Below are 26,137 nucleotides of genomic sequence, written 5' to 3'. Positions count from 1 at the left end.
TCTTCCTGACCTCTCCGCCCCCACCCCACTCCAGCCTATCACCCTCACCTTGGCCTCCTTCCACCTATCGCATTTCCAACGCCCCTCCCCCAAGTCCCTCCTCCCTACCTTTTATCTTAGCCTGCTGGACACACTTTCCTCATTCCTGAAGAAGGGCTTATGCCCGAAACGTCGATTCTCCTGTTCCTTGGATGCTGCCTGACCTGCTGCGCTTTTCCAGCAACACATTTTCTACACTATAGATCTCCCCAGTTGTCAGCAGGAAATTGAGAAACAAATTTGTAAGGAGATCTCGGGTATCTGTAAGAATAATAAAATGGCTATGGTAGGGGATTTTAACTTTCCTAAATAGACTAGGACTGCCATACTGTTAAGGGTTGATTAGATTAGATTAGATTAGATTAGATTAGATTAGATTAGATTACTTACAGTGTGGAAACAGGCCCTTCGGCCCAACAAGTCCACACCGACCCGCTGAAGCGCAACCCACCCATACCCCTACATTTACCCCTTTAACCTAACACTACGGGCAATTTAACATGGCCAATTCACCTGACCCGCACATCTTTGGACTGTGGGAGGAAACCGGAGCACCCGGAGGAAACCCACGCAGACACGAGGAGAATGTGCAAACTCCACACAGTCAGTCGCCTGAGTCGGGAATTGAACCCGGGTCTCTGGCGCTGTGAGGCAGCAGTGCTAACCACTGTGCCACCGTGCCGTGAGATGGAGAAGAATTTGTTAAGTATGTACAAGAAAATTTTCTGATTCAGTATGTGGATGTACCTACTAGATAAGCTACAAAACTTGACCTACTCTTGGGAAATAAGGCAGGGCAGGTGACTGAAGTGTCAATGGAGGAGCACTTTGGGGCCAGCGACCATAATTCTGTTAGTTTTAAAATAGTGATGGAAAAGGATGGACAAGATCTAAAACTTGAAGTTCTAAATTAGAGGAGGGCTAATTTTTACAGGACTAGGCAAGAACTTTCAAAAGTTGATTGGGTGTAGATGTTCCACAGATAAATGTACAGCTGGAAAATGGGAAGCCTTCAAAAATGAGATAATGAGAGTTCAGAGACAGTATATTCCTGTTAGGGTGAAAAGCAAGGCTGGTCGCTGTAGGGAATGCTAGATGATTAGAGAAATTAAGGTTTTGGTTAAGATAAAGAAGGAAGCATATGCCAGGGATAGACCACAGAGACTGAGTGAATCCTTAGAGTAAAAAGGCAGTAGGAGTATCCCGAAGAGGGAAATCAAGAGGGCAAAAAGGGCACATGAGATAGCTTTGGCAAATAGGGTTAAGGAGAATCCAAAGGGATTTTATAACTATATTAAGGACAAAAGGGTAACTAGAGAGAGAATAGGGCCTGTCAAAGATTAGCAAGGCAGTTTATGTATGGAACAATATGCGATGGGGGAGATATTAAATGAGTAGTTTGCATCAGCATCAGCATCCCGATTACAGAGGAGGACGTGCTGGATGTCTTGAAACACAAAGAAGTGGATAAATCCCCGGGACCTGATCAGGTGCACCCTAGAACTCTGTGGGAAGCTAGGGAAGTGATTGCTGGGCCCCTTGCTGAGATATTTGTATCATCGATAGTCACAGGTGAGGTGCTGGAAGACTGGAAGTTGATGAACAGTTCATCTGCCTTACCTGTTAGTCCTCTTGCATTGAAATAAATGCAGTTTAATTTACTTCATTTGCTGCTTGTTCCTGCCTGCCCTGATTGTTTAACTTGCTCCTTTTCCCAACTTTACCAGTCTCAGGTTGATATCTTTCCTCACTATCTCCTTGGTCCCACCCTACACCTTACCAGTTTAAATCCTCCCGAACAGCTTGAGTAAATCTCCCTGGCAGTATATTTGTCCCCTTCCAATTCAGGTGCAATCCATCCTGCTTATAAAGGTCACTTCTACCCTAGAAGAGATTCCAATCATCAAAAAATGTGAACCCTTCTCCCCTGCACCAGCTCCTCAGCCACACATTCATCTGCTCTATCCTCCTATTCCTCCCCTCACTAGCTTGTAGTACCGAGAGTAATCCAAATACTACTACCCTCAATGTCCTCCTCTTTATATTCCTGCCTAACTTTCTATATTCTCCCTTCATCCTTTTTCCTTTCTATGTTGTTAGTTTCAATGTGTGCAATGACTGTCTGCTGGTCCCTCTCCCCTTTGAGAACATTCTGTACCCTCTCCGAGATATCCTTGATCCTACTACCAGGAAGGCAACACGCCATTCTGATTCAGCTCACTGTTGGCCACAGAAATGTCTGTCTGTGCCTCTGACTAAAGAGTCCCCTACCACAATTGATCGCTTGGAACCTTAGGTACCCTTCGTTGCATTAGAGCCAGTCTTAATACGAGAAATTTAGCTGTTTGTGCTACATTCCCCTGAAAATCCATCACCCCCTACATTATCAAAATAGCATATTTGTTTGACTTGGTGATAGCCGCAGGAGACTCCTGCCTCCTACCTGACTGTATCTGCAGTTTTTCTCCCTTCCTATAATTGCCACCCATCACACCCCCTAGCTCCTGTAAATTTCTCAATGCCTCTAACTGCCACTCCAATGGATCCATGCAATCTGATAGGATTCACAACTAACCACACTTACATAATCAGTTCCAGGCAAATGGATGTGACTCCCACCATGGCAGATGGTGAAATTTGAATTCCATAAAAAGAAACATTTGGAATTAAAAGAGAAGCTAGTCTAAGGGTAATCATGTAATCACTGTTGATTATCATTTTGAAAAGTCATGTGATTTACTAATATCCTTTATGGAAGGAAATCTGCCATTCTTAGCTGTCTGGATAAATGTAATTCTGGACCCACAGCAATGTAGTTGAGTTTAAACTACTCTTTGGGCAATTAGTGATGGGCAATAAATGCTGGCCAGCATTCAAAGTAAGGATACTCGCCAGCAATGCCCACATCCAAAGAATGAATTTTTTAAAATATCGAATGATATATTTTCTCCTTAGTGATGCTGTACAAGAGAAAATATGATTTTTTATTTCCTCTGATCTTACTGCACAATAGTGAATGGCTTCTGCATCTGAAGGAATATTGGTGATGGTGATATTTTATTTCTTTTTGGATATTGGTATAGGCTTACAATCATTCTAGAACTTGAAATTGTAATTCATCATAATGATTATTCCACCAAATTGAACAAAAGGAAGCACAAGTAGCAACTCACCATATATTAGAACATTGAAATGTCTCAAAATTCAACGGGTCCATTGCTTATAAGTGGCTCTGTGACTGGAATGTTGCATGACTAGTTGAGAACCGCACTTAACACTATCTTACTTGTAAATCTGGAGTGGTGAAAAATATAAAAGTCACAGTCCTTGGCCTTGAATAGTTGCAATGAGTGGAAACTTTTCAAATATAAATTCTGACACTACTTATGAATAGAAATACACAAGTGACTGTTAACTAATCAGCTTCAAAGTCTTGTCAGGGAGGTTATAGCTATATGGAAAGTGATACATTATTTAAAATTGACTCAGAGGATCTGTAGTAAAATGAAAATGAGTTAGAAATATCTGTCACCTCTGCTTAAGTTACCAGTTATTCACCAGTTGCACAAGTTGCTGGCGTCTTTATCATAAATCACTTTGACAGAAATGTAGATCAGACTGCAAAGGTACATAATAAGCACTTTCCACTCCTCCAGCAGGGCTGGATAAAATAAGACCTAGCTTCCAAACTTCCAGGTTAGGAAAACAACATCTTAAAAATCCAAAGCAAGGAAAGCTACAGATTACTACCAAATCAAACCCTAAACAATTTCATGCTTAGATTAGGTACTGCTATCCAGAGCTCTAAATACCAAATTTGTGATGAACTAAACCTGCACAGAGCAAAAAGTACATTTTTTCCACCTGATCCCAATGATCAGGAGTGGTGGACACAAGAAATTATACAAATGGGGAGATGAATGGCATGTGTCATCAAAATCAGTTGTTTCATTACTCCACCAACCCCAGATTTCCACTGAGCAGACATTTGGAACAAATTTCCCTCCCTCTGCTTTACAGAAGCATTCTCTTGCCCTCACTCCCATGAGTAGAAAAGAAATTTACATATTTACATATGATAAATACATATCATATTTATCATAAACCTCCTGAACCATCTCCAACATAACCTCGCTCAAGCAGTGGACATATCTGCCACCCATCTTCACATACTTCCCATTCCGTACCCAATCTTCTCTCCCGATAAATATAAGTCCAGATCCAATGTCATACACCTTCATTGGTCTCTGTTGACACATTGGAACATAGGAAATAGGAGCAGGTTAGGCCATTTGGCTCATTGACCCTTCGTCACCATTCAAGGAGATTAAGGCCAATTTTCTCCCCCTTAATACTATTGATATCTAGAAATCTTGTGATCTCCGTCTTGAATGTACTCAATGATTGATCCTCCTCAACCTTTTAGGGTTCAGAATTCCAAAGATCCCTTCTGTGAAGAAATTCCTCCTAATTTCAGTTTTGAATGGCCTATCTTCTATTTTTTTATTTTTTTCGCGGTCCGATTATATTTAATACTTTTGTGAAAATGAGTTTACAGCTAACAATTCACTCTAGAATCATGTAAACAAGCGCACGTCTTAGCTTGGCCTATCTTTTATTCTGAGACTATGTTCCTTGGCTTAATCAACCGAACAAGGAAAAACTATCTTCTTGCATGTATTTTGTTAGTTGCTGTAAGAACTTTGTATGCTTCAATGAAATTTCTCATTTATCTAAACTCAAGTGAATGTAGTCTCATCAATCTATTCTCAGAGAATAATCCTGACATTCCAGGAATCATTCTTGTCAATTGCTTTACACTTTCTTTATGGCAAGTATATCCATTATTTAGAGTTCGAGTTAGGGACTCCGCTTAGTCACCTTTCCTCCTCTTGCCACAGTCTGCGTGAATCCCCCTCCTCCACGCTACTCTTTGCTCCTCCCCAATTACACCTTCCCTTTTCCCTTCCATTCCATTCTCCTCTCCTCTCTTTTTTCTTCCCTTTCCTTAACATCCCCCTGCTTTTCAGTCCATTTGACTACTCCTGCTTAACCTAATTAACCTGAATTAATTGACTTTGTCTTGATTCCCAATGTGCAAGCCACAGCTGATCAATTAATGAATCTATAATTAGCATTTTGTAATTCAATTGAGCAATCCTGATGTTAAATAATTGCCTGATAGTACAGAACATAAATGTTGTTAAAAGGAGATAAGAAGTTGTTAAAAGGAGATAAGAAATAGTCAACACTTTTTGTCTTGCACTTATCAGCGCTATGATGCAAGAAACAGACTGGGAGAGACACCATTTTATCCAGCATGAGAGGTGGGTGCTGATTTGTTGGGCTATCAATTGTCATGGCGATCCAACAAAGACAGTTAACCATCAATCTTAATTCCAGGCAGGTAGTGTTTGATTGGTCAGAATGTTACCAAACAAATGTAAGTGAATGATGTCTCCATGACTGTGTTTTTATACATAAATTCTTTCTGCTGACAAGCAGCATCTAATGTATGAATATGTTAATTAATATATGGAGCCTGAGCTTGCAAGCCTTAGATATGCACCATTTGATGTGATTGGAAATAATTTATTAAATAAATTAATAAATTTATGTTATGATTTACACAGGAAACCAATTTAAGATCCTGAGCCAAGCCCACAGTATGATATATTTGCATGTGCTAAAAGCAAAATATATGAATACACAGGTCTATGATCACATCGGCAGGAAGAAGTTGTACATATTTTACATGACTTTCACACAAAAAAAATCATGGAGACAGACAATCGCTACTGCATTCCCAAGGCGACATCCTGACCAGAATATACCAACTTGGTCTCAGAATTAAGACTGATATTTAACTATTCTTGCTGCATCTTCATGCCGATGTGTTTGTTGATTGAGTTCCAGTTGGAATGCCATGCTTCTAGGAATTCTCGTGCGTGTCTCAGTTTGGCTTGTCCTAGGATGGATGTGTTGGCCCAGTCGAACTCACTCCCCACTCTCACAAGTATCCTAACATACAGATGAGGAAGGAAACCATTTTGATGGGACAACACATCCATCCTGGGACAAGCCAAACAGAGACACACACAAGAATTCCTAGAAGCATGGCATTCCAACCTGAACTTTAACAACAAAGATATTGATTTGGATCCTATTTACCACCCCCTAAGAAAAACAGGAAATGACACCATTACAGAAAATGACATCACAACAGGAAATGACATCACCAACACAAGGAAACCCAAAACATATAAATAGAAAGCGGTCTACACCATCAGTGCTTCATCCTGAGGCTCACTGAAAACAAACATTCCAGCTCAGCAAGCAAACCTATATGGTAAAAACAAAAAGCTCTTCCTGATGAAGAGCTTTTGCCCGAAACATTGATTTTCCTGCTCCTCGGATGCTGCTTGACCTGCTGTGCTTTTCAGCACCACTCTAATCCAAAGCAAACCTACATCCAGAACCTCAACCTGAGCTGCAAACTTTCTCAAAACTCGCTAACTTCTTACCTCCTTTTAGCAATGTTTATATTCTGGTAATATTCTAAACAGGGAGAATGTATTACATTTTAGTTAATGCATACTGTTACTATCTTTATACAGGCTGATAACATTAAAAGAAAAATAAATTTCCCAGTGACTTACACAAGTCACATGACAAGATTTCAACTATTACATTTTTATTATTAAACTAAAATCAACATTGACTAAACATTACTTACTAAGCAACTAGTACACAAAACTACAGATAAGATATTCCTTATTTACTTAACATTACTGCAAACCTTTCACTATGCTTATGCATTAAATTACACTCTCCACAGAAACAGAGTCATGTATTTAAAAAAATATGAAACTATGCTGGGCATTAGCAGGATATTCAAGCTTTACCACTCTCGAGTGAATGTTTCAGTGTCTTTTTGAACAAATTTCCCTGCACTCAATTTTCTGAGTGTAATTTCCTGTAGCAAGTTATCCCTGAAGATTCCTCAGTCTTCACTTCTCCACAATCTTCATTTCCTTTCCTTGAACAAGGGTTCCATCTTCATCAGCCCTCGGCTGAGCAGTTTCCAAATGGCACAGGAGCACCTGTTTTCGGTCTTCTCTCCCAAATGTTTCAGTCTGAACACCTTCAGGTGTTAAAGTTTGTGCTTCACATGAATATATTTCATTTGAAGATTCTGTTTTATTATAGCAGGTCACTTTTTTTAAAGAAAACATTTATTCCTTGTCCATAGTTAGTCTTGAGAAGGTGGTGGTGAACTGTCTTCTTGAACCACTGCAGTCCACATCTTGTGGGTTGACCCACAATGCTCTTAAAGAGGGAATCCCAGGAATTTTACCCAGCGACAGTGAAGAAATGGTAATATTTTTCCAAGTGAGGATGGTGAATGGCTTGGAGGGAAACTTGCAGGTGGTAGTGTTCCAACGATTCTGCAGTCTTTGCCTCTCCAGCTGAAATGTTCAGAGGTTTGAAGGTGCTGTCTGAGGACCTTTGGTGAATTTCTGCAGTGCATCTTGTAGACAGTATATACTGCTGCTACTGAGCATTGGTGGTGGACGAAGTGGATGTTTGTAGATCTGGTGCCAATCAAGCGGGCTGCTTTGTCCTGGATGGTATCAAGCTTCTTGACTATTGTTGGAGCTGCACCCAAGACAAGTGGGAAGTATTCCATCACACTCCTGACTTGTACCTTGTAGATGATGGACAGGCTCTGAGGAGGGAGGTGGTGAATTATTCACACCAGTGTTCCTCGCCTTTGATGTGCTCTTGTTGCCACTGGTTTTATGTGGTGAAGCCAGTTGAGTTTCTGGCCAATGGTAACTCCCAAGATGTTGATAGTGATAGTAATACCATTGAATGTCAAGGGGTGGTGTTTAGATTGTCTCTTATTGGTGATGGTCATAGCCTGGCTTTTACGTGGTGTGAATGTTATTTGTCACTTGCCAGCCCAAGCTTAGATACTGTCCAGATCTTGTTGCATTTGAACATGGACTGCTTCAGTATCCGAGGAGTTGCAAATGGTATTGAACATTGTGCAATCATCAGCAAACATCCCACTTCTGACCTTATGATGGACGGAAGTTGATTGATGAAGTGGCTGAAGATGGTTCGGCCTAGGACTCTACCCTGAGGAACTTCTGCAGAGCTGTCCTGGAACAGAGATGACTGACCTCCAACAACCATCTTTTTATGTACTAGGTACGACTGCAACTTGCAAAAAGTTTGCTGCCTGATACCCATTGAATCTGGTTTTGCCTGGGTCCCTTGAAGCCACATTGAGTTGAATGCGGCCTTCTTTTATTGCTGGGGGGAACTTGAACAAGCCGAGATGGATCATCCTCTCAGAAATTCTGACTGAAGAATGCTGGGAATGCTCAGATTTATCTTTTGCAGTGATGTGCTGGACTTTTTCATCGTTGGAGGATGGGAATATTTGTGGAGCCAGTGAATTGTTTAATTGTCCACCATCCTTCACGACTGTGAATGTGGCAGGATGGAGAGCTTAGATCTAATCTGTTGGTTGTGGGCTCACTTAGCTCTGTCTATCACTTGCTGCTTATGCAATTTAGCATGCAAGTAGCCTGTTGGTAGCTTCAGCAGTTTGACATCTCATTTTAAGTATGCCTGTTGCTGTTCCTGGCATGCCCTCATGCAGTTTCCATTGAACCAGCGTTGGGGATATGCTGGGCCATGAGCTGCTGCTTATGGCCCAAAGCACCTCATGGATACCTATTCTTGAGTTGCTGGATCTTTTCAAAGTCTGCCCAATTTAGCATGGTGATAGTGCCTGCAAAATGCTGGAGGTCATTCTCAGTGTGAAGGCATGACTTTGTCTCCACAAGAATTGTGCATTGGTCAATCTTACCAATACTGTCATGGACAGATGTATCTGCAGCTGGTAGATTGGTAAGAATGAAGTCGAGTATGTTTTACCCTCTTGTTGGTTCCAGTCTAGCAACTAGGTTTCTCAGGACCCAATCAGCTTGACCAGTAGTACAGCTACCGAGCCATTCTTGGTGGCGGACATTGCAATCTCCAACGCAGTGTACATTTTGCATCCATGCCACCGTCAGTGCTTCCTCCAAGCGTTTTTTAACATAGAGGAATACCAATTCATCAGGCACAGGGCGACAGTACTTGGTGAGCAAAAGGAGGTTTCCATGCCCATGTTTAACCTGAGGCCACAAGATTTCAAGGGATCCAGAATCAATGTCGACGACTCCCAGGGCAACCCCCTCTCACGGTATACTACTATACCACCACCTCTGTTGGGTCTGTCCTGTTGGTGCAATAGAACATATCCAGGGATTGTGATGGTGAGGTCTGAGACATTGTCTGTAAGATATGATTCTGTGAGTATGACTATGTCAGGTTTTGCTTGACTAGTCTGTCAAGCACCTCTCCCAATTTTAGCACTAGCTCCCAGATGTTGGAGAGGAGGACTCTGGAGGATCAACAGGGCTGTTTCTGCTGCTGTCTTTTCTGGTACCTACATCAATGCCAGGTGGCCTGTTCGATTTCATTTCTTTGAGACTTTGTAGCAATTGATACAACTGAGTGGCTTGCTGGGCTATTTTAGAGGGCACTTGACAGTCAACCACATTGCTGTGGATCTGGAGTCACACGTTGGCCAGACCAGGTGAGGATGGCAGATTTCACGTTAGAGATACAGATAGATTTTTCCAATGATTAACAATAGTTTCATGGTCATCAGTAGATTCATAATTCCAGATATTTTTAATTAAATTCAAATTGCAATCTGTGGTGGCAGGATTCATCTAAGTCCCCCAAACATTCGTTTCTGGATTAATAGTCATGCTGACTATTAATAGTCAAAATGACTAAACTTGCCATAACATAAACTTGGCTCAGGCAGAATTAGGAAGAAGCTGTAAGAGCTTGTCTCTCAGGAGACATTCCCCCATTCCCCTCTATAAACCGCTCCATTTTACCTTGAATTAAAAGGTACAGTTTAAAACAGTCTTATAACATCCAACAGTTATAGCAATATAATATAGAGTAATAAGGTCCAAAACAGAAATTACTGGAAAAGCACAGCAGGTCTGGCAATATCTGTGGAGAGAAATCAGTTAATGTTTCAAATTGAGTGACCCTTCCTCAGAACTGGGCTTTGCACAGAAAGGTCTGGCAGCATCTCTAGAGAGAAATCAGAGTTAATGTTTCAGATCCAGTGAGCCTTCCTCCGAACTGAGCTTTTCTAGCAATTTCTGTTTTTGTTTCTGATTTCCAGCATCCCAGTTTATTCAGTTTTCATTTTGATTAATTAAGTGCTGGGTTACTTTGTGAAACATTATATAGAACATTATGTGCAAACAATTAGCCATAGGCAATACTATACAATATGCTAGGTCCACTGCTTTTCATCATTTATATAAATGATTTGGATGTGAACATAGGAGGTATAGTTAATAAGTTTGCTGATGACAGCAAACTTTGAGGGGTACTGGACAGCAAGGAAGGTTACATCAGAGTACAACGGGACCTTGATCAGATGGGCTAATGTGCCAAGGAGTGAGGTACTGTATTTTGGAAAGGCAATTCAGGGCAGGACTTACACACTTAATGGTAAGGTCTGGGGAATATTGCTGAACAAAGAGACCTTGGAGTGCAGGATCATAGTTCCTTGAAAGTGAAGTCGCAGGTAGATAGGATCATGAAGAAGGCATTTTGTAATCTTTCCTTTATTGGTCAGAGCATTAAGTATAGGAGTTGGGACGTCATGTTGCAGCTGTACAGGGTATTGGTTAGGCCACTGTTGGAACACTGCATTCATTTCTGGTCTCCCTGCTATTGGAAGGATGTTGTGGAATTTCAAAGGCTTCAGAAAAGATTTGCCAGGGTTGGAGGGTTTGAGCTGTAAGGAGAGGTTGAATAGGCTAGGGCTGTTTTCCCTGGAGCATCGAAGGCTGAGGGGCAACATTACAAAGGTTTATAAAATCATGAGGGCATAGATAAGGCAAATAGACAAGGTCTTTTCCTGGAGTCCAGAATTAGATGGCATAGATTTAAGGTGAGAGAGGAAAGATTTAAAAGGGACCTAGCAACTTTTTCACGTCGAGGGTGGTGTGTGTACGGAATGAGCTGCCAGAGAAAGTGGTGGAGGCTGGTACAATTACAACATTTAAAAAGCATCTGGATGGGTATATGATAGTGCTGACAAATGGGACTAGATTAATTTAGGATATCTGGTCAACATGATGAGTTGGACCGAAGAGTCTGTTTCCGTGTTACACATCTCTATGACCTTAAGTCCCAAGCCAAAATGACATTGGATTAGACATTGCTTGGCAGCAAGTGACAGGAATGAATAATATTTTAAAAGTTTTTGGGAGCATGAGTTAAACTGGTAAATTATAACCTTGAAATTATATTTTACAAATATTATTCAAATAGAGGAATTTAATGTGATTGTATTAAATTTGCTCAAAATACACATATTAGTTTAAGTAAAACAGGACAGACAATTTCATGTAAATGCAGTAGATATTTACACATTAATATTTGCCCAGTATATCTAAATTAACATCACATTGCTTTATTTCAGTAATGTTTTGTTGAAATATTATGATTTAAATTATGTAAGTAACACATTTTGAAATTGAAATACAATTTATTAATAAGGAAATACCTGTTTATTTTATTTTATAAAACAAAACACTGGGATGAATCTTCCTGCACTTTCTGCACCTTCACCTGTCAAAGCTTTTCTTGATCTGAACTTGGTGGGCTAAACCATGTCCCTAATTGGCACAGGCCCCGAGATTTGGAGGAGAAACTTTGGTGACTGCTACTAGCCTGTTGAAGCCTTCAAGACTGTTAGTGCCTGCCACAATTGATATTGTGCGGCTGCTGCCCATCAGCAGCAACGAGGACTCTTATGGATCCATGGTTTTAGTCCCTAGGGACAATAGAAGGGGCACACATTCAGAGCTGTTGCTAGACATGTTCCAATCAACAAAGAACTTAGGGCATACCTTTTAAAGCTACTTTCTCAGATCCCATTTCCACTCATCTCAGAGAAAGTTCTGAAAATCCTCAGCCTACAGAAAGATGATAAGGACTTACCAGTGTCATTAGGACTGGAAAAGGTGAAAAACGTAACAGTTCCTCATTTTTATCATAACTGCAAACTTTTTAACTAGAGGGAAATTTTATGAGTAAACACACAACTAAGAGCTAAGGATGAAAACCATCTGAACTGGCTGTGAATTTGGAGCTGATTTATGTTTTCTGAAGTTTCAGAAAATCATTTCAGGTTTATTCAGTTTGATACATAACGTACCAACAAACAGAGCAATAGTGTTGGTCAGTACTTATCTTGTGTCTGTGACTCACTTACACTACAATTCAATGAGTTTTGTGTTGTTTGACAGGTTAAATATGTGATTTGTTGATCCCGCCACAGATCCTGTGGGGTCTGTAGACACTGTGGGAAATGTGGTGCTTAAAGCGTCAGGCAGATTAGGAGCATGTAGGTTTGTGCTCTCCACTGATGCCTCAGCTTTCCTTCTGCATGCTCCCAATTCTCTGCATATTTAATGCCTTCCTGCAAAAAATCATGCTAATTGGTCACAAGCCAGGAGCATGTTTGAATTGGCAGGGATGTTAATTTCTTCAGTGATAGTTTGATGACATCCTCGAAGGATAGTACTGTCCCCATGGCTGTGTTCCTGTCATCATCAAGTTCAATGTTGAACAGTTGCTTCCGAAGCTTAGTGTCAGGCACACAAATGACATGTCACACATGACTGCTTTTGAGTGAGTAGCACCTCAGTACTGGCCATGTTGGCTTGGCAGAGGATGCTGCTATTGCGCTATCTGTCTTGCCATCAGATTTGGAGGATCATGCAAAGGCACCACAGATGGTACTTTTCCAATGCCTTGAGGTGCCTGCTATTAGTTGACTAAGTCTCCGAAGCAGGCAGGAATTGGGAATCACTGATCAGTAAACCTTCACCTTAGCTTTAAGGTTGAGTTCCTCATTCTTAAATACGCTTATCCTTAGCACTGATGATGATTTTTGTTGTCTATGTTGTTCTTCATCAAGAGAAAGTTCCTAAGATATGGAAAATGGAGGACACTTTCAAGGACTTTGCTGTTGATCTTAAAAGATGGTGGGAGATGTTGTAATGTGGAATATTGTTGAAAGAATAATTTAATTTCCCATCATGAAAAGCCCATCTTCTCACATGATCTAAAGGAGTCAAATACGATGTGAAACTCAGTTCCTGTTGTATTGCATAGTGGTAAAATCCTCCCCTTTAATGCTGCTGACTGCTACATGTAGTACATCAGGTACTAATATTAGTCTATGCTAACCAGGTGACACATTGAAGCAACTGAATAATTTGAAATTAAAGGCTGCCTTTATAAGTCAGTATTACATCTCCTCATCCAATGTATTATGTAATTAATAAAAGAAATTCTATAATTAACTAAAATTTTCTAACCTCCTTATACATTTTGCCTACACTTTTCAAATCAATTCCATCACCCACATTTTTCTATACCCTTGTAATCAAGGCCTGGCCAAATTTCATCCTAACATTTTTCAAGCCCAGCAGACCATTACATGTTCCGACTGATGATTCCACCATTTCTCACTGTCAGATGCTGACTCCAGCTACTTCTGTAGGTTGCAGATTCTGGTCACAGTTTACTCATTTCCTCAGATGTCTAAGATTCCAGAAAGAGAGTAGAAAAACAGAGTGTGAAGGGGAAATGTACATAAAATGTGTGAAGCAAATTGTGACAGATGCTATGTAAAATAAAACTGACACAAATTGCAAGAATAACAGAAGGGTTGACGGCAATGGAAAGAAAAGCAATTAAAAAAATATTCATGAAAGCCATACAATGGCTCCTCGGGGAACCCCAAACTTCCTGGCATAGATATGTACATGATGCATCTGAAATAATCACATGGGATCACAGTAACAAAGCTGAGTCTTCTGCTATTTAAATAATCACAATCAGAATGCACAATCCTGAGGAAGCACCCATAGAATAAGTTCGAATTCAGCTTTGGTATCTGCCCATCCTAAATAAAAACAGTCACAACTGCGAATGAAATAAAGATGTGACATCAGCTCAGGCAGCTGATGTAGAAAATTGCATTCCACACTTGAAAATACTCAGATTAAAACCACAGATGCTGGTTGAGAATGTGGGTTTCACCTTTAAAATAAGGGCCAGTTGGGAGAGCTACAATTATCATATGTGTATTTTTAAAGCACTATTCTGTGCAATTAATGCTTTTTGAAAGCTCATCTAAGTATTTGGTGAACAAAACCACCTTGCAAGGTGATATTTGACAAAGGGTTTTTTAGCTCCTGTATATGTTTAACAGATGCAGGGAAGCCACTATTGGTTCAGATGCTGAGTGTGATTGCTCTGAACAATATATTATTTATAATTTCACTGTAATTAACTATCACATGAATATTCGTTTCCTATTTAAGGAATGAAATGGATTTAAAATTGCCAAGTTCAACATTAGAGCTTTTCCCACCGCCTCCCCGACCCTGGCCTGTAACTTGAAACACAACCTGCATACGTGGAAGAGCAGCCACGCACTCCCCAGGCACTGCGCCTCCCAGCGACACACCGCAACCAAACCTGGCGGCGGCCGTCTACCCGCCCACTTGCCCTTTGCGGATTGGCAGCGGTTAGCCGGACGTACTCAGTCTGCGTGGCGGCGATTGCTCAGCTCTCCCGCCAATCATGCTAACTAAGCTTGTGCGACGCACCGCGGTCAGTGCGCTTGCGCGAACACCAGGCTCTCCCCATCCCCCAGCGTCCACCCTCCCTCCTCGCTCCGTCCGCTTGACGTCGCCCTGTGCCCGCCCTTTACGTCCGACCATTGGGTCATCTCGGGTGATTGACAGCGGCCTGTTGACGGGTCATCCGGCGTTGATTAGTGAGTGGGCATGTCAATCAGAAACAGCCGTCTGCTATTGGTCATCCGGCTGGTGTTAATAAATAGTGAACGAGGCCAGACAAGCGGCCTAAGTCCCGCCCTCTCCCCTTTGCTAGCCAAAAGCCTGAGACCGAGAGAAAATATTGGCTTGGACCGAAAGGGGTTGGTTTCATTTGATTTAATTCTTTGTTTGAAAGGAGAAGAAAGCGGATGGAGAGCGCAAAGAGGGGAGGCATGAGGGGGAAAAAAATATTTTCAGAATTTAACGTTATTCGGAATTAATTTATTTTTCCCCCCATTTGTTATGTTAACATTTATTTGGAAAAAATAAAGAGAAGGAAACTGTATTGAAGAAAGGAAAGGCAGCGAAGGACAATGAAGAGGCGCAATGCTGATTGCAGCAAGATCAGGAGGCCGTTAAAACGGAACAGAATCACCGAGGGGATATACGGCAGGTAACAAAGAAAAGAAAACACGCACAAAATGCAAACCTTCGACACCATATTATTATTATTTTTATTATTATTATTAGTCATTATTAATGAAAATAAATGACACCCTGCCATAGTGAGGGAAGCGTTTGCTGGCGCTGGTTCTGGGTGTGTTTCAATTGGACTAGGCCGCAGAGAAGCCTGGGGCTCGGGTAATAGGGGGGGGGGGAGGGAGTTGGAAACAACATTTTCTAATTTGGGATGTTCTGGCAATATGTCTTTTGTATAATTTTTTAAAACAAATAATGGTTAGAACCAGTGCTTCTATCTCTTGTGGTGCTGCTGTTTTCTAATGACATTGTAATGAAAGCAGAGTGAGGTGCAGCAGAGGGCTGCTGCTGTTACACACTTCAGTCAGAGCTGTCATACCCTGGTCTCTGACCAGATAAAGTTCTAATGCACCTCTGATCTGAATTGTGGAATATCTTTTGTACTGTATTACTTTTTTTTTGGTGTTGGACATGACTGATCAATTTTGGAAAGTAATATCTGTATTGTTTTTGATCTTATTGATATTTGGCAAAGGTGTGAACAATTCTGAAATGCCTGTGCTTTCTTTCTTTTGTTATTCCAATGGACAACTTTCCTTCCCTCCTCCCTTGCCTATTCAGTTTTAATGATGTCACTTTCAACTATGACCGAGTAGGTAACTTATAAGTTTTACAGAATTGATATTTCGTGAAGGGAGGAGTTGATAATAATAATCAACTGTTGTACATCATGGCTTTCTGCAATTTTGTATTGTCTATGTAAAAGTGTCTTTTAGTTTCTGCATTTCACTTTTTAAGTAGAAATTGTACCATGAAATCTATATTTTTGTTTTCTCCCAGTCAAGATTAAACATTAAACATTAAAATATTACTAAATTAGCATTTAATGTTTCAACTGCCATGTTTTATTTTGAATGAGATCTTATTTCACAGATGTTGTAAAATTAAAGTAGTTAGTAATCCTAGTACTTTAGCAATTTGTATATCAAAAAACTATTTAAAATCCAACATACTTTTGTCTGCAACTGTGATGATGGAAGTCTACATTTATGGAACATAATTCAAAACCAATTAAATATTTTTTGAACTAAAATCATTATTGAAGTGGGGAGATACGTGATGGCCTGTTTGTGCACAACAAGGTCCCATAGAGAAGTCAAGTGAATGACTGACTAGTTTTATTTTAATGGACATTGTCTGAGTGAATACAGGCCCAATCACCAGAACTCTCTGTTCAAAATAGTGCTTTTGGGCCTTTTATGTACACATGAGAGGGCATACAGGACCTCAGGTGTACATCTCAACAGAAATACAACACTTTTGAGCACTGCATGAGACTTTATTTGGATTAGTAATCTCGTCTTTTGAGTGTGGCTTGATCTTGCATGCTTCCAACTTGGTGAGATTGCAATCAATGATATGAAGGTGACACCAAGTGTCCTTGAAACTCTGACCTGCACTTTTAAGGTAAAAGTTGAGAGGCTGTTGTCAACAAACAAGATCTTCAACTGATAGCTTTTCAAGAGTGGTGGTAGTGTAAAGTTCTTGAAATTGTAAGACAATGGTGTGACTGGGTTGATGTAATATAAGTAGTAAACTTTTATCCCCATTGGAAGTATGTTGCTGTTGATGTTTTCACAATGAGAAGCAAGTTGTTTTTTTGGGAATAGTTAGAAACTTCCACTGTATGGATGTGGGAAGGGGAAAGTTGTAGTTCATGCTGCGCATAGTATCTACTTTCAGTGTTTGAAAATAACAGTGTAAGTCTGGACCAAAAAAAGTGGAAGTTTGATGACTTGGAATTCAGTTAAATGTAGATGTGACAGTTAGTTTGTTGATCTTTTACTATTTGATTGGTAATCTAGCTGATTTACATGGTTAAAGTTAGTTACACTGGGACAAAAATGTTATCTCAAACTAGTGTAAAAAGAAACTGAACCAGCTTTTCAGTTACTCCTTCTGTAGCTGAATTTGAGCACTTTTTTTTTACTGCAGTTGGGTTCAACTGTCAAGCCTCCAGATGCTGGGAGCCTTAAAGTTGATGACAACTGCTCGTATCACAGCAGAGCATTAAATTGAAAGAGATGTTGCTGTGTGAACGTGCCCTAACATTGATCAGCAATAAACTTGTAAAACCCTACCTATTTATTTCATCAACACTGATGTATTTAGTAGGTTAGACCAAAATACAACTGATGTTAATACACAAATGTTTAGAATGAATAATGCTTACGTAAGGCTAATTTGAGTTGCCTGAGACCGTGGCTGTAAAGTAAATATTTTTAATAAAGCTGAAGTTGGGATTAGCTAAAAGGAAACTTGAATCTAATTTTTATATCTGGTGAGGTGCACAGATATAGGAGACCTTTTGATACTGCAGAGACAACAAAGTGATTAACAGTTTTGAAATGTATACTGCTGTGCAGTGATTATACTCTTGTTATTGTCCACAATATTGCAATGCAAATTTGCTCTAAGTCTAAATTTGAAGCTCTGAGACATGCTTTGAATTGCAAATTCATCTGCTAACTGAAATCGCATGATGGTGAGTGCAAAGATGATAGCTTGACAATTTTTATTGCAACAGTTCTTAGTTAACGTTCTTGGTTGAGATTGTGTCGTCTTCATTGACCGTGACCACATACCATGCCACTGAGAGCCGTATCTTAGGACCCTCACTTTGGAAGATTGATCTGATTTATTTCAGTGCTTTGTGAACACCTGTGCATTGAGGAAAGAAAATAGTTTCTTATCCAATTATGATTCAGCACTAGTACATGTCATTTCATATTGCTCCTGCCATGGTTTAAACTCATATCACTGCATGGTATTGAATCATGGTTGATTTGTTTACATTGAAGTTGAAAAATACTATGTCAAAACATTTAACCCATTCATCTCAGGCTGGAGTTAACTTAAATCAGCTCGGCTTCTGACTTGTGATTTCATGTTATTTATTAATGTATAAGAAACTTTAAAAGAAAAAAGCATAAATAGAAGAGGTCCCCTGGCTATTTATTGATACTGGACATGTGGAACAGAACAGTTAGTTCCCACCATTTTCTGTGTTTCATTGGACCAATATGTTAGTGTAATCCCTTTTTCATACTTGTTATGCAAATCGCTGGAAAAAAAATGTAAACCATTCTAGGGGGAAAAAAAATCAATGACCCATGTCATTACTAATCTGTAAATTGATCAAGTTTGGGAAGTAAAATGTGGAATTGCGATTTACACAAACAGCATTTTGCCTTTGACCTCCATTACTTTGAAGCACTTGTTGGATTTTTGCATTAATTTCCTTTAAACTCAACATAGTTAGATTTGGAGCTTGTCGACCAACATAAGGGCTTATGCCCGAAATGTCGATTCTCCTGCTCCTCGGATGCTGCCTGACCTGCTGTGCTTTTCCAGCACTACACTGTCAACATTATTGTTGTTTTATTGCTGATCAACCTCTCTGGCCCAGAAAAGGAAAACTTTACACTTAGTTTTCCTATAGATGGTAAATTGAGAAATTTTAAGAACATTTTTTCTTAGAATTTTTGTTTCTTTTCAATCTTATTTTGCTCTGTCTACTTTTTATGTAAAATTTGTGCTTGGGATTCCCTCTAATTCACCTTCCTCCCATTCCTATTACTTTCAAAGTCTTTATGTATCATAGTTTAATCGATCAGCCTTTCTCTAGATTCCAAGATGTCTCCTTATCCTTACCAATTTTTTAATAACCTCTCATTTCCAGCAAATTATGGTGCACATCACTACTGAATTGAAATGTGCAAGAAGCAGTCTTTTAATATCTGCACCACGGGGTCCTCTCTTCCAGCAAAATGAGCTCACAGATGTAGTATACCCAAAGTAGCATGATTCCAAGATGGGTCTACCATAAGCAGTAGTATTGGTTTTGTTCTAATTTTTCTGAAATAACAAGCCTGTCTTTGTATAAATTAAAAGTTTTATCATGTTTAATCCTTTATCAACACTTTTTTTTCTATAGCCTGTTACAAATCTGTTTTATCCAATAGAAAATTGGCTGTCTGCACATTTTAACAAAATTTTAACTTTCCGGTTTTATATGCAAGTAGTTTGTAAATTACTCTTGATTGCCTATTTCATGTACATTAATTACATTTGACATTTTGTAAATGTCCATATTGGACAACTGTTGGTATAAAAAATATGAAATCATAGTTGAATAGTAAATGAAGCAGAGGAGAGATGAGGAAAAACCCTTTACTTTTGTTACCGTGACTTGGAGGTGCCGGTGTTGGACTGGGGTGGACAAAATTATAAGTCACACAACACCAGATCATAATCGAACAGGTTTGTTTGGAAACACTAGCTTTCCGAGTGCTGCTCCTTCATCAGGTGGTTGTGATACACAACCACCTGATGAAGGAGCAGTGTTTTGAAAGCTAGTGCTTCCAAATTAGCCTGTTTTACTATGATCTGGTGTTGTGTGACATAACTTTTCTTATGATCTGGAATATAGTGTCAGAATAGATGATACCAGTTTCATCATGATTTCTAAATGATTCGGAAATGCATATGTAAAAGAAACTAGTTGCAACAACGGAGTGAAACTAGGTGGGTTTTTTTATTCAGAGACAGAATGAAGCAAATAGCCTGCCATGAGATTACATGATGGTATGATTGTTTTACAAGGAAGTGTGTTTGGCTATATGTTCAAACTTTTAACTAGGAGATTTTTGGAAATTCCAAATGCTCGATTGTTTTATGTTGGTACATGCAATAAATACTGAGTGCAGAAAAAGTTAGTGGTAACACCAACAATTAGGAAAGTTGTCTGAGTGTGTTCCACTTGCATCATGTCATGAAAAACCCACGAAATCTTTATTATTTGCAGGCATCTTTATTTGTACCATTTTTCAGAATGACCTGTGATCCTTAGTTAATGCCTTTACAGTTTGCAAATGCTGAGTGTACACACTGACTTTGTTACTCTGTCGTGGTACAGTTGCTGCTTTCTGTGCATTGTGTTAAATAGAATTATATTGCTTCCTATCTTTGGTTGTCTATATTTTGTATGTAGAGTTGAAACTGAATTAGTTTAACTTCCATTTGGTGGATTACAATAATACAGTAAAACAAATGCATAATTCTGTAGATGCTGGAAATCTGAAATTAAAAACAAAGTACTCAGCTGGTCAGCAAGTATCTCCAGAGAGAGGAAGAGTCCTATTGTTTCAGGTTGGTGACTCTTTTTGTTAGCTGCGCGCTGTCAGATCTGCTGAGTTTAACTGGGCATTTCAGCTGTTTCACTTTGTTCTTGTTTTCATTTCAGATTTCCAGCACCTGCAGTACTTTGATCTCTACTTCTTTTGTGACCCAGATTTATATGATTGAAATATATTCTTTTTGTATTCATGGGGACATTGTTTATGGGTTCTGTAGTTGCTGAATTTACTATCACTGTATAGTATGTTGATGCTAATTTCTAATGTAAATATTGCACATTTTCTTCTTTAGTTTGTAAATTACTCTTCTGCAATTCCCACACCATAATATCTATATTTTTTGAAGTTGGTTGCTGTATCCTACAGAAATATGTTTTAAATCTTTTGAGAATAGTTTGTGATTTATGGAAGTTAATGTATTATGATTTAAGGGTGGAGAGTGACGGTCCTTGACATCAAATCAGCATTTGACCAATTATGGCATGATCAAACCTGAATGCTGGAGTCCATGAGAGTGAAGGGAAAAACCCTTTTCCCCAGTTGGAGTCCTACCATAGCTAGTTGTGGTTGTTGGATGTCAACCTATCAGTCCCACGACATCAATGCAGGAGTTCCTGAGAGTAGTGTCCTAGATCCAATCATCAGTTGTTTCATCAATGGCTTTCCTCCATCATAAAAGACATTTATCCAGTTATCAGCAGTGTTCAGGACTAGTGACTATACAGATAATAAAGTGGTCTACATCAACATCCATAACATCTGAGCTTGGGACTGATGAGTGGCAAATAACATTTACAACCCACAAGTGCCAGGCAATACCATCCACAATGACAACACACATAATGTTCATTTTAATTACCATTGGTGAATCCCCCACTATTGACTTTAAGGGTTACCATTGATCAGAAACGCAACTAGATGTACCATGAAAATTCTGTGATAACGAGAGCAGGTCAGAGGCAAAATCTATAGCAATTAATTCCCCCACTCCACCCCATGTCATTACCCATGAGGTATATCAGGAGTGATATAGTGCTTTCTACTGACTTGGATAAGTGAAACTCCAATGACACTTGATCTTAATACCCTCCAAGACAAACCTGCCATTTGATTGGTACTCTAGCCACTGCCTTCACTACCTAGGATGCACTACAATTACTCATTAAGGCTATTTAGACAGCGCCTTCTATATGCTAGTTAGTGTTGGTAGCAGGTGCACGTGAACACTAGGCAAATTTCCTCCAAGCCCCACACTATTCTGTCTTGGATGTTTATTGCTGGGTCAAAAACCAGGAAGGTCCTTCATAACCATTCTGTGGGCGTTCCTACACTGCAAAGACTGCAGCTGTTCAATTGTCCTCTATGTAAATCAAGCATTTCTTTTCATTTTATTTTTTTTTTTCAAAAACTACCTTGCTCTCGTTCTAAATCGCAAAGGTGAAGATGTAACATTTCTGAAACATGGAAAATAAATGACTTCCCTAAGGGGTTTGTGTGAACATTTTGATACTTCAGGGATAGCAAAAGAATTTGACTTGTAAATATATAGAAATGTCCAGGTGACCCTTAGTAATTGAATGCAATATTTATGATATTTTTAAATTTCCACCTCCAGTTTAATTTACCATATTATCTTCCTTTTTTGATCTAGTAGCTACACTATCAGTATTATGTAATAATAGATGTGTTTTAGATGGAAATAGATGTAATAATGTGTTTTTTTAAATAATTTATGCTCCAGGCCTGCTGTTTAAAAAAATATTGTTTTAAATTAACAATGGCTTTGTTCTTAAAAATGCGTTGTTGGAAAAGCGTAGCAGGTCAGGCAGCATTAAAGGAGAAGGAGAATCGACATTCCTGAAGAAGGGCTTATGCCCGAAATGTCGATTCTCCTTCTCCTTTGATGCTGCCTGACCTGCTGCGCTTTTCCAGCAACGCATTTTTAAGCTCTGATCTCCAGCATCTGCAGTCCTCACTTACTCCTTTGTTCTTTTTGGTGCCTGCAGTCTGTTATTTTGACTTTTCTATTCTTCTGAAGGTGAAGCTCTCTAGTACTTGACTTTTCATTTTTAAGTCTCTTGTGTACTGGTGGACATTTCAGCTATGGAAATATTACAGCTGATTCAGTCCTGCATTCATTTAAGTTTTTAACTATCCCATCACCTTGAATGCTAATCTCCAGCTAACTCTGCTCAGTTATTGTAGTTTTCAAAAGTCCTTGAACAGACTATATGTAACAATTATAGTGGTGCCCAACAATATGGCAGTGAGAATATCTGCAAGCAATCTAAAACTGTTGCCTAGTCATGACATTGGTAATATCAGACAACAGCCCATCCACAAGGAAAGCAAGTTTGAATTTTGGCAAATTCCTTCCTCATTGTCAATTATCTGAATTGTGAGAGGAGCCACTTGGTTTATGTTTTCACTGGTCACTTGCTCAGGTGATACTCTGTTGTGATGTTGTTAGCATCATTGTGCTGCAAATCTTCATACAGCCTTGACTGAAGAAGATGCTCTAAGAGCATTGAGCTAACATTTGGTTGTAACATAAAACTTCAACAAAGTCAAGGTGTTGCATCATTCAGTTACAGGAGTCATGGCTGACACAAGGCAGATTGATCACAACTGCAGCAATCTTTGTAGTCTCAGATCAACACCATTGGATTTCTTCAGTGCAGTGTCCTTGTTCCAACCATTTTAATCTCCTTCCTTGACAGTATTTTTGTTTAGAAGATCAGAAGTGGGATTGGTTGTACTTTCAGGTAGAGCAAGTAATTAAGGAAATTAACAAGGTTTCCGTTTATCACGGGGGAGCTCAATAGAAAAGTAGAGATGTTATACAGGACACTGGCGAGATTGTATCTGTAGTACTGTGCACAGTGGTGGTTGCCTTATTTCAGGAAAAACATAAATACAAATTGGAAGCAGTTCAGGGAAGGTTTACTAAATTAATATCTGGCATTCTTATGGTTTTCCAATGAGGGAACATAAGACATAGGAGTGGAAGTAAGGCCATTCGGCCCATCGAGTCCAATCCTCCATTTAATCATGGCTGATGAGCAATTCAACTCCACTTACCCGCATTCTTCCCGTAGCCCTTAATTCCTTACTAGATCAAGACTTTATCAATCTCTGCCTTGAAGACATTTAAAGTCCCGGCCCCACTGTCCTCCGTGGCAATGAATTCCACAGGCCCATCACTGTCTGGGTGAAGAAATGTCTCCTCATTTCTGTTCAAAGTTGACTCCGTGTAATTCTAAGGTGTGCTTAGAGGTCCTAGTCTCCCTGCCTAATAGAAACAACTCCCCTGCGTCCACCCTGTCTAAGCCATGCATTATCTTGTAAGTTTCTATTAGATCTCCCCTCAACCTTGTCAACACTAATGAATACAATCTCAGGATCTCCAGCCATTCATCATATGCTAGTCCTACCATTCCAGGGATCATCCGTGTGAATCTCCATTAGATATGCTCCAGTGTCAATATGTCCTTCCTGAGTTGTGGAGTCCAGAATTGGACAGTATTCTAAATGGGGCCTAACCAGAGCTTTATAAAGTCTCAGAAGCACATCATTGCTTTTATATTCCAACTCCCTTGAGATAAATGGCATTATATTCGCTTTCTTAATCACGGACTCAACCTTCAAGTTAACCTTTAGAGAATCTTGGACTAGCACTCCCAGATCCCTTATAGTTTGGCTTTATGAATTTTCTCACTGTTTAGAAAATAGTCCATGCCTGTATTCTTTTTTTTCTCAAAGTGCAAGACCTCGCACTTGCTCACGTTGAATTTCGTCAGCCATTTCCCGGACCACTGTCCTAAACTGTCTAAATTTTCCTGCAGCCTCCCCACCTCCTCCGTACTACCTGTCTGTCCAGCTAACTTCGTATCATCGGCAAACTTCACCAGAATGCCCCGAGTCCCTTCATCCAGATCATAAAGTGAACAGCTGCAGCCCTAACAGTGAACCCTGTGTGACACCACTTGTCACCAGCTGCCATTCCAAAAGAGAAGCTTTTATCCCAACTCTTTGCCTTCTGTCAGACAGCCAATCCTCAATTCATGCCAGTAGCTCACCTCGAATGCCAAGGGCCCTCAGCAGATAACATCCACTGGGTTTCCCTGGTCTAACCTACTTGTTACCTCTTCAAAGAATTCTAAGAGGTTTGTCTGGCACGACCTGCCCTTACTAAATTCATGCTGACTTGTTCTAATCTGACCTGGCACTTCGAAGAATTTAGAAATCTCGTCCTTAACAATGGATTCTAGAATTTTACCAACAACTGAGTTTATGCTATTCGGCCTATAATTTTCCATCTTTTGTCTTGATCCTTTCTTGAACAAGGGGGTTACAATAGCCATTTTCCAATCATCTGGGATTTCTCCTGACTACAGTGACTTTTTTGAAAGATCACAACCAAAGCCTCCGCTATTTCCTCAGCCACCTCCCTCAGAACTCGAGGATGTAGCCTATCAGGGCCGGGAGATTTATCAATTTTTAGACCTTTTAGCTTTACTAGCACTTTATTCTTTGTAATGGCTACCATACTCCAGTCTGTCCCCTGACTCTCCTTAATTGTTGGGATAGTACTCATGTCTTTCACTTTGAAAACTGACGCAAAGTATTTAAGTTCTTCAGCTATTTCTTTATCTCCCATCACTTGCCTTCCAGCAACACAATTACATCTGATTTTTGCCTTCTCTCTTTCAAATTGCAGACTGAACTCCTACCATATTATGATCGCTGCCTCCTCAGTGTTCCCTAACTTTAAGATCTTTTATAATGTCAGTTCAATGTAATGAGCCAAAGTCCAGAATAGCCTGCTCCCTTGTGGGCTCCATTAACAAGCTGTTCCAAAAAGCCATCTTGTAAGCATTCCTGAATTCCCTTTCTTTCGATCCACTGGCAGCATTATTCACCTAGTCCACTTGCAGTTTGAAGTCCTCGTGATCATCATGATCTTGCCTTTCTGATGTGCCCTATCCTGGTACAACTTGCACCCCTCGTCCTGACCACTGTTAGGACTGGACAACACTCCTATTGTGTTTTGTTTGTAGTTGTAATCCCTCAACTCCACCCACACAAACTCCACATCACTTGACCCTCTGTCGTTCAGTGCCATAGATTTAATTTCATTCTTAACAAGGCAACCCCGCCCCCTCTGCCCACTTCCCTGTCTTTTTGATAAGTTGTAAATTCTTGGTTGGTTTAACTGCCAGTCCTGAACCCCCTGCAATCACGTCTCTGTGATGCCTATGACATCATAGTCATTCATGATGATATGTGCCGTTAATTCATCTACTTTGTTACGAATACTATGGGCATTCAGGTAAAGTGCCTTAATGCTAACTTTCTTATCCTCATGATTTCCAACATCTCTAGTAATATGTCTTAAGTTATCCATCCTTTTTTTTTTGCTTCATTCCCAGTCTGCCACGAACTTAAACCCTGCACACA

General features: G+C 39.8%; 1 protein-coding gene across 6 annotated transcripts in view; it reads left to right on the top strand.

The window, feature by feature from the left end:
* The first annotated feature begins 15,050 nt into the window (after positions 1-15,050).
* The window catches only part of maco1b (macoilin 1b), a 108,544-nt gene continuing 97,457 nt past the window's right edge, over positions 15,051-26,137 (top strand). For 5 of the 6 annotated variants that reach the window (XM_043717643.1, XM_043717641.1, XM_043717639.1 and 2 more), the window contains exon 1: positions 15,167-15,453. In XM_043717643.1, coding sequence (XP_043573578.1) covers positions 15,374-15,453 — 80 coding nt within the window. In that variant the 5' untranslated portion in view covers positions 15,167-15,373. The other variant, XM_043717638.1, reaches the window with a different exon arrangement.

Source organism: Chiloscyllium plagiosum, chromosome 27 (assembly GCF_004010195.1).
Source record: "Chiloscyllium plagiosum isolate BGI_BamShark_2017 chromosome 27, ASM401019v2, whole genome shotgun sequence".
NCBI classification, from domain to species: Eukaryota; Metazoa; Chordata; class Chondrichthyes; order Orectolobiformes; family Hemiscylliidae; genus Chiloscyllium; species Chiloscyllium plagiosum.
The sequence above is the reverse complement of the archived record's forward strand: the minus strand, read 5'-3'. Positions and strand labels throughout refer to the sequence as shown.